The 10,383-nt window shown below is 37.5% G+C and overlaps 1 protein-coding gene across 3 annotated transcripts in view; it reads left to right on the top strand.

Annotated features, from left to right (window-relative positions):
• The first annotated feature begins 2,523 nt into the window (after positions 1 to 2,523).
• Positions 2,524 to 10,383, top strand: part of LOC144476672 (RYamide receptor) — a 32,664-nt gene continuing 24,804 nt past the window's right edge. The window contains exons 1-3 of one of the 3 annotated variants that reach the window (XM_078193781.1): positions 2,524 to 3,089; positions 4,816 to 4,892; positions 4,985 to 5,424. In XM_078193781.1, coding sequence (XP_078049907.1) covers positions 5,410 to 5,424 — 15 coding nt within the window. In that variant the 5' untranslated portion in view covers positions 2,524 to 3,089; positions 4,816 to 4,892; positions 4,985 to 5,409. The remainder of the gene's footprint in view (positions 3,090 to 4,815; positions 4,893 to 4,984; positions 5,425 to 10,383) is intronic. The other 2 variants (XM_078193782.1, XM_078193780.1) reach the window with 2 other exon arrangements.

The following is a 10,383-nucleotide window of genomic DNA, read 5'->3' as shown; positions in this document are numbered from 1 at the left end:
AGCTAAATTATTGGAGGACAACTTGATAAGTAGAAAACTTATTAGATCATTTGATAGGTGGCTAACTTATTAGTTAGCTAATTTACTAGCTGAATAATGTGATAGGTAGCTAATTTGATAGATAGCTAATTTACTAGGTGTCTTACTTATTAGTCAGCTAATTTACTGACTGGATAATTTGATGAGTAGCTAACTTCGCATGTAGCTAAATTATTGGAAGCTAATTTGATAAATAGCTGATTTATTAGTTGAATAATTTGATAGGTGGCTAACTTATTTGTTGATTGATATACTAGCTGAATAACTTGACAGGTAGCTAATTTATTATTTAGCTAATTTACTAGCTGGGCAATTTGAAAGATAATCTCTCTCTCTCTCTCTCTTTCTCTTGACGTTCATTAATATCATTCTTAAAAGCGCGTCGCTGCTTTGTGCAAAATAGTTGGCGCCACTTTGCGCGTATGAATCCGCAAAGGATAAAGTAATTATACTTGGCCCAGAGAGGGCCTACGTGACGCGTGTCCAACCCCCACTCCACCCCCTCTCATCCCAACACCACCGTCAGGCTCGTTACAGCCTCTCTTAAGTAGCGTTTAGGGTTCCGGCGATCGATATATTGGTATATTGTCGATATAATATTGTCGATATTATTGAACGTGCAACGGGGTAGACTGACGCGCTGTCAATAATGTTGCACGTAATGGATTAGAAGGCTTGACAATGTGCGTTGACAGTATTCCGTTCATAATGTGTTAATGTTGAAATAATTATATGTACACAATGTTGTGTTTGTAATATATTAAAAATATTGAATTGTAAATATATCTATAATGTTGCATTGTCAGTATATTTACAATGTTACACTGTTAATATATTGACAATGTTGCATTAATTATATATTTATAATGTATATTCACAGTGTTGCATTGTCAATATATTCGCAATAATATATCGTCAATATTTTACAATGCTACATTGACAATATTTTACAATGCTACATTGACAATATAATTACAATGTTGCATTGTCAATATTTTACAATACTGTATTGCCAATATATTCACCATGTTATATTATAATATATATTCACAATGTTGTATTATAATATATATTCACAATGTTGCATTGTCGATAAATTCTCAATATTATATCGTCAATATTTTACAAGGCTGCATTGACAATTTTATATAATGTAAGTGTCGTATTGTCAATATTTTACAATGCTGAATTGTCAATATATTCACAATGTTGTAGTGTCAATATATTCGAATTTCAGCGTTGTCAATATATTCTCAATGATTTACTGCCAACATATTCGCAACATAATATTCTCAATTCTTTTTGTTCACAATGTGGCATTATAATTCTATTTATAGCACTGTCAATATATTCACAACATTGCATTGCCAAAATATATCATCAATATTGCATCACTAATATATCTATTGTAGATAATATACTATCCCCTCCTATTAAATCAAGAATCCCAACTCCCCAAATCCGTCGATATTCAACCCTTCATATCTCCGCTCAAAAAAAAACGCACAGCGATCAGCCGGTAGTCATTTCAAAGGGAAAACTTCACTCTTTAAATTCCCGCTACCCTCAATCCTCGAAAAAATTTTCCACCGATTCCACAGACATTTGAAATAGCCCAATTTCCAAGAAAAATCATATCCTATCATCGCCACCAAAAACCATATCATTCCACCAACAAAACCCCTAACCCTTTGCACTCGAGTGGTATCTCTGTAGAGACACCACTAACATTGTTCTATCACGCCCCAAGATAATTTTTATATTAACGAAGCTTAGATTTAAAAACTTGTTAAGTAACGAAGCTGTTGATATTTTTGGAAAATAATAATTTCGTGTGCATAAAAATGCACTTCGTTATATATTAATATACATAAAACGTTGACATAACTTTGACAAAAATTAATTTCGTCCGCATAAAAGTGCACTTCGTTATATAAATTAGAAATACTATGGAACCAGGAAAATTATATCAAATTTACAGATAAAATTACTTCGAGTGCAAAGGGTTAATACTACCACTCGAAACTATACCAAATTCTCCAACAAACATAATTCACTCTATCCAGCATACTCCATTCGATATCCGCGAACAACAAGCGCGGCGTATTCCCGCGCATCGATCGCCGCACCTGCAATAAAATCGCCGCCATCTGCGGTCCCATAAATCGCCGAATTCTCGAAGCAGCTTCACTACGACGCTTCCGTCGCGTCGGAGTCGCTCTCGTGAATGGCGCACAATGGTCTCGCAAAGAAAAATAGAACCGAAGAGAGAAAGAGAGGAGGGTCATTATTCAAACGTAAATTTCCGAAAACGAGGATAGCCGCGGCTGGGAAACCGGCGCGGCGGGGCGCCGGAACAGCCGGCAGGGTCACGGAGAGCGCAGGTACCGACGAGCGACGATCATCTCCTTCCACGAGGGAAAAGCCCGCCGAAGTCGCGCGCCCCACCGCGCGCGCGGACCCTGACGAGCCGACGACATTTCGTCGCGAGTTCTCGGAAAGCGCGGATCTGCGCGACACGCCGGCCGACGTCGCCGCGCTGGATCCATCGATCCTCGAGTCAGCCGGAAATCGCCGTGGCAAATACCCCTCGCGGATCCACCCTAAAGAATCGTCGTTGATCCCCCTCCCTCTCTCGTACAACCCTGTGAACCACAACGAAAGTCGAACCGAAAAGAGTAGTTGTGGCGTTGCGAGATGAGAGAGGGCGATCCGCGTCCTAAATCGCATCCCCTAAATGCGGTGATCCGATTGGATGTGGTATTGTGAGCGGAATTATAGGGACGTTGAGAAGAAAGTGTGTGGTGCGAGGAAGAAAAGTGTGCCGGGCTCTGGAACCCTTTGATCGGCTCGCTGTCAACGTCCGTGTGTACTACGTGTGTCGAGAGCAGTTGGCCGAGCGACGATTGCTGGCGGCGGGACCCGGCGGAGGGTTGTGCGCGATTTGTGCGGTCGCGGGCGACACGTGCTAGTAATCGGGGATAAATGGGTAGCTAACTTGTTGGGGGCCTAAGTAAAATAGGTGGCTAAATTATTGGGAGGCTGACTAGGTAATTAGATAAATTATTGGGTAGCTAACTTGTTGGGGGGCTAACTTGATAGGTGGCTAAATTATTGGGAGGCTGACTAGTTAGGTAGCTAAGTTATTGAGGGTTGACTTGATAAGTGGCTGACTTATTAGCTGGATAATTTGAGAGGTAGCTAACTTATTAGTTAGCAGACTTACTAGCTGAATAATTTGATAAGTGATTAACTTCATGTGTAGCTAAATTATTGGAAAGCTAACTTGATAAGTAGCCAACTTATTAGTTGGATGATTTGATGGGTGGCTAACTTATTAGTTGGCTGACTTACTAGCTGAATAATTTGATAGGTAGCTAACTTCATATATAGCTAAAGTATTGGAAGGCGAACTGGATAAATAGCTAAGTTATTAGTTGGATAATTTGATAGATAGCTCATTTATTAAGTAGCTATCTTTTTGTTAGCTGATTCGCTAGCCCAATGACTTGATAAGTACTTAACTTATTAGGTAGTTAACTTACTATATGGTTAACTTGATTTATAGTTATTCTGCTAAATAGCTACATTGCTGTGCAATTAACCTGTTGGGTACCTAAATTACTAAGCAGCTAATTTTCTAGTTGGATAACTTGATAGATAGCTAGCTTACTAAGTAGTTTAATTATTGTGTAGCTATTTTGCAACGTAGCTAAATTGTTGGTTGATTAATTTTATTAGGTAGCTAAATTGCTAGGCGAATAAATTGATAGGTAGCTGCTTTCCTAAGTAGCTGACTTGATGGGAAGAAATCTTGACAGGTAGCTAACTTATTAGGTAGCTAAATTACTAGGTAGCTAACTTGATAAGAAACTAAATAGCTAAGAAGCTAAATTATAAGTACCTAACTTCGTGAACAACTGACTTCGCGAGTAGTTAACTTGCTTGGTAAATAACTTGATGAAACGTACGTTAACTTAGAAATTGATTAATCTACTAAGTAGTTGACTTTCAAAGTCATTAACTTGCTAAGTATCTGATTTTCAAAGTCATTAATTTGCTAAGTATCTAATTTTCAAAGTCATTAACTTGCTAAGTATCTGATTTTCAAAGTCATTAACTTACTATGTAGTTAACTTTCAAAGTCATTAACTTGCTAAATAGCTAACTTGCAAAGTGTTCAGTTAACTTCGTAGCTACCTTATAGAGTAACCAACTTTCTAGGTAGCTGGCTTACAGAGTTACTAGCTTTCTATCTGGAGCTATCTTGCCACCTAACTACCTTGCCAAGTAGTTATCGTGCTACGTAGCTGCCTTGCTATCTACTTATTCTGCTACTTAGTTTTGTTGCTACTTTGTCATTTCCTACTTAGAATTGTCTTTCTGTGTAGTTGTCTTGCTACCTGGTCATCTTGCTATTTAATTGTCTTGGTACATAGCTGTTTTACTACCAAAGTTATCTTTCTACTTAGTTATCTTGCTAATTGGCCATTTTCCTACTTAGAGTTGTCTTTCTGTCTTCTAATCATCTTGCTATTTAGTTGTCTTCTTACATAGCTGTCTTGCTACCTGGTTATTTTAATACTTAACTGTCTTCTTACATAGCTGTCTTGCTACCTAGCTGTCTTGCTACCTAGTTGTCTTGCTACCTGGTTGCCTCATTACCTAGCTATCTTGCTACCTAGTTACCTTATTACCTAGCTACCTCACTATCTAGCTGCCTCACTATACTGCCAACTTTCTACCTATCTGATACACTATCTATCTACCTTGCAGCATACCCAGCCCACAAAATAGCTCTCTTCCCGAATTGGTACCTCATCAAGTACCTCAAAAACCATCTCTCTCGCCAAGTAGCTAAATCTCTAATTAACTAAGAATCGAATCCTCGAATCAGCCTCGTCAGCGGCTCTCAAACTTAAAGAAATCGCTTTCCAATTATCAGATCAGAACCAGCTTCAAGATCTCCGGATCGTGCGCGAGAACTATTATTACAAGACCTCCATCGACCTGACCGTCTCACAGTTGATTTTTACGAGGCCGCCGACGCGTCCTACGACTTCCACGATGATGCGCCCGGCTCGATGGTTAATCGACTCGATCCACGGTAGTGCACCTACGGACCAGGTGTCCTGCGAAGTTATAGAACGCCGCTGAAAATGACGGCGCAGACCTGGTCGATCTCGGCACCTACCACGTAACCGCAATTCTGACTCTGATTGAAATCCCTTTTGTGCGACCAAACACAATGTCCGGTCCGCGTTGATCCCAGACAGAGGGACACGACAAATTAAGATCGTTCGCGCGGAAGTAGAGAACCCGGCTGTCCAGCAACGACCTCCTGGGACTGCGTGATCGATCTTTAAGTGGATGATGGACCCATCGGTGAGTCGCTTTGGTCGTCCGCTTTGTCGATAATAGTGGCATTTGGGAGGATGAGGGCGGTCTTTGGGGAGTCTCAGAACGAATGCTTTGAGTTTAGGGGTCTTTTTTGTTGCTTTTTGGTGGGAGATGGGTTACTGTTTGATTTTGATGATGATTGATAATTTTTTGAAGTTGATGATAGTTTGGAGTAGTTTGTCAAAAGCTGTGTTGGTTTGTTTGGTAGTTTGTTGAGGTTTTGTCAAGATGATGTCAAGGTTTTGTCAAGACTTTATCATGGTTTTGTCAAGGCTGTGTCAAGGTTTTGTCAAGACTATACCAATTTTTTTTGACACTATGTCAAGGTTTTGTCAAGACTATGTCAAGCTTTGACAAGAATCTATTATGATTTTGTCAAGACTATGTCAAGGTTTTGTCACGTTTGTATGACGGTTTTGTCAAGATTATGTCATGGATTAGTCTACACTAGGTCAAGATATTGTCAAGACTATGTCAAGATTATGTAAATTTGTAAAGTTGTCAAGGTTTGACTTATCAAGTTTGATACCTTGTTAACTTTGACACTTTGTTAATTTGTTGTCGACTTTAATAGCTTGTCAACTTTGAGATTTTGATATTTTTAATATGTTGACACTTTAATAACGTTGACATTTTAACAGTCTGACATTTTGACACTGACGTTTCAAAACTCTAAAATTTTGAGTTTTTGACTCTTTAACAAGTTTGACATTGATATGTTGACAATTGATATCTTGTCACTTTTTCAACTGTGACACTTCGTCAATGTTCTCAAAATTGTTAATTTTCGTCGATTTTTCATGCCCCAAATTTCCAATTTCACTTATCCAAACAATCTTCCACCACCTCCTCCATAAACATCAATTATCAAACCACGCACATTGCAATATTGCCTACAAATACGCAATATTATTTAATACCCCCTCGCTATAAATACCATCCTCCTACACCAATTCCTCCCCCACACAAAATAATATCCCGCCTCATCGAGAAAACATTTATTAACTACAGGATGATTCGATGCTGATCGATTCATCCGCGAGAGTTCCAACTCGCTTTAATTAACACGTTGCAAATCAGTTGCGCCGTTAACAAACGCCCCGTACACGGTTTTTTGTTATCACTGTCGACCACGATTAAACAAACTCGCGTTATTTCCATCCGTGTTTTGCATTCTTCAGCTCAACACCTTTCGACACTTCGCAATAATCTCCACTCAAACACAGTGCTTTCAGAGTTCAAAAATTTCTGTTAACGATGCGTTAATTTAATTCGAACAATGTTGCAGAATTTAAACGAGAAATTCTATTCGCTAAATGAATCCAAAATTGCCAATTAAATGTTTGTTCTCTGGAAACCATACGAATAAATTGCTAAAAAGCACAGGTGTGAAAAAGAATTACATTAGGCTAATCGAGATTACCAGGTGGCTTGAATAGTAACATTTTTATTATCCCCCTTTTCCTCTCGACTATTTCGTGTCGCGCAGTCCGCCGAATTTCCAATGGACACACCCGGAAGATTGCGCGCGAAACGACACCATAGGGCGCGTCGTTGTCTGAAAACGAGCGTGTAACATTGATAATCGCCCGTGAATAGAAAAATCGCGGGAATTACCATGTTATTACTGTCGTTTTTTAACTATTCTACGATAAATGGAAAATTGGTAACGCGATATTCAAATCGGGATACAACCAGTGATGAAATTCTGATTGAATTAGAACGAATACGGCGTAGCCTCCTTTTCTCGTTTGGCGAACTACCCGGACGACGATCGAAAGTAATCATGTTTGGACAGAAATGCCACTCGAAATACCGATCCGCGGTGCTACACACGAAATCTGATGATGCGGCAACCGGGACCCGAGAGCAGCGGGACTCTTGGTTTCTTTGTCGCACGACGATAGTTTCTTTCGAGCAATCCACTCTACTCAGAGGCGACGCCGATGTCCGAGTAACTCGAATGGAGCCTCGAACGTTTTGTTGGGATCACGAGATTGGATTTATTTCGCCATTATGATTGATTAAAAAGTAGACAATTTTATACAAGTATTTTATGACGAGATTGATCGTAATTATCGAATATCGAGAGCAGAAAAATTTGATTTTAATTTATTTGTTATTATTTTTAGATTATTATTAAATTTCGTTTTAATTATTTAATTAGAGTGAACAATTTTTATGTTTAATGAAATGTATTATTTTTCATTTGAATAACCTACGTAATTATTTTGCTATAACTTGCTTTAAATTAATTATTTTATAATGTCTGATCCATTAAAAATTGCTATAGTTTATGTTACTTGTTACAGTATTAATTATACTATTTATAGTACCATTTATTATACTATTTAACCTTTTATGAATTATACTATTTATTATGCCATTAATCATACTATTTATTATATTATTTTTTATGCTATCAACCATACTATTTATTATACTAATTTTTATGACATCAACCATACTATTTATTATACTAATTTTTATGACATCAACCATACTATTTATTATACTATTTTTTATGCTATCAACCATACTATTTATTATACTATCAATCATACTATTTATTATACCATTTTTTATGTCGTCAATCATACTATTTTTTATGCTATCAACCATACTATTTATTATACTAATTTTTATGATATCAACAATACTATTTATTGTAACATTTATTATGCTATTAACCATACCATTTATTATATAATTTATCAGCCTACTTATTATACTATTTATTATACTATTTATTATGCCATTAACCATACTATTTATTATGCTATCAACGATACTGTTTATTATATAATTTATCAACCAATTTATTATACCACTTATTACACCAATAATACAAAATCCCAATCACTTAATAAATTTGTCTTACTATCAAATTTCCCATTTAACATTCTATAGCAAATTCTACGATTTAAAAGGAGTCATATATCATAGTATGCAGTTGAAGCAATTCAAAGGTTATAGAGCGGTCCTTCATTCCAATTCGTCGTTCAACAGAATCGTGTTTTACGCGGCAGATTAAATTCCCCGGGGCCCGCCAATAAAACGTGGAGTGGAATTTGTTGCGCGTACAGAAACTATCTCTTGCAAAACACTTCACATTTCAGACGGTTTCACCCTCCCCCCGAAACCCCACTCGGAGTCCCGGTGACTCTTTCTCCTCCTCCTTTACTTTGGCCAAAGTGGTTGTGAAGTGATATGGAATCCCCGGGCTTTTTCATTTGTTCTTCCGCCGTGCGCTCGCGAAGCCATCCGAAGAAACGTCCCCCCGAATGTTTCTTGAAATATATTGCCCGCCGTTTTGGACGTCGTTCGTCTATGCAAGAAACGTTATCGTCTTCTTGAACTTAACCTGTAAAAAGTTCGCACGAAAGTGGGGCTAAGGTAGAATCAGCTAGATTAAGTAGAAATTAATTCTTGGAGAAATTGTGGTAGTTCTAATTAATGTTAAATATTATTCGTTCGAGTTCTCTGTTTTATGATAAAATCATGCTACTTCATCGATTCAGTAATTTATAAAAAGAAATAATAAATCTAATCTAGCACTAACTTTGGCATAAGTTAGATCTAACTTAGTCCTTATTTAGACTTAGTTCAGCCCTGATCTGGACCTTAAACTTAGCTGTAATCTAGAGCTAACTCTATCCTAATCTAGAGACATAACTCAATAATAATTTATAAATAGTTCAGACCTAATCTAGAACTAACTCTATTCTAATCTAGACACATAACTCAATAATAATTTATAAATACTTCAGGCCTAATCTAGAGCTAAATCTGTCCTAATCTAGAGACCTAACTCAGCTCTAATCTGTGACTAACTTCGTCCTGATCTAGAGACCTGGTTTCGCTCTTATCTAGAATCCTAACTCCGCCCTAATTCAAACTTGATTTAGCCTTAATCTAGAGATCTAACTCATTCCTAATATAGACTTAGGATAGCCTTAATCTAAAACTAAGTCCGCTCTAATCTAGATCTAACTCTCGCTTAATTTAGAGACCTAACTTAACTGTAACGTAGGACTAATTCTGTCTTAATCTAGGCATAACTCATCTCTGATATAGAGACCTGACTCCGGTCTAATGTAGAGACATAAATCATTCCTAATATAGACTTAACTCGGCTCTAATCTAGAGCTAACTCAGCACTAATTTAAGTCTAATTCTCGTTTAATCTAGAGACGTAACTCAGCTTTAATCTAGGACTAACTTCGCCTTAATCGAGACATAACATAGCCATAAACTAGAAACCTAACTAAACTCTAATCTAGGCCTAACTATCCTCTAAACTAGAGACTTAACTTGGCTTTAATGTAAAACTAACTTTGCTTTAATCTAGAGACCTACCTCTGTCCCAATCTAGACCTAACTCCTCCCTAATATAAAAAATATATTTAATCTCTAATCTAGGTCTAACTGTCCCATGATCTAGAGACCTAACTTAGCTTTAACGTAGAACTAACTCCGCCTTAATCTAGACATAACTCAGCCCTAATCTAGAGATCCGATTCCACCCTAGTTTGAACTTAGTTCAAGCCTAATCTAGAGGCCTAACTCATTTCTAATTTAGACTTAGCTCTGCTCTGATATAGACATCCAACTAAGCTCTAATCTAGGTCTAACTGTCCTCTAAACTAGAGACTTAAGTTAGCTCTAATTTAGGACTAAATTCGCTTTAATTGAGAGACCTAACTCTGCCCTAATCTAGACTCAGCTCAGCCATAATCTACAGATCTAATGCAATTCTAACCTAGACCTATCTCAATCCAAACCTAGACTTAACTCAATCCAAATTAAAACGCAACTTAGACTTAAATATCGAAAACAATGTGCTACGCCCTTCGCTGTATACTTATCTCGATCGATCAGTTCAGGCGAGGCCGATTAGACTCGAGCTCCGGAATAAATGCAGTGCTTCCGTAAATCGCGGAA

This window comes from Augochlora pura, chromosome 11 (genome assembly GCF_028453695.1).
Source record: "Augochlora pura isolate Apur16 chromosome 11, APUR_v2.2.1, whole genome shotgun sequence".
NCBI lineage: Eukaryota > Metazoa > Arthropoda > Insecta > Hymenoptera > Halictidae > Augochlora > Augochlora pura.
The sequence above is the reverse complement of the archived record's forward strand: the minus strand, read 5'-3'. Positions and strand labels throughout refer to the sequence as shown.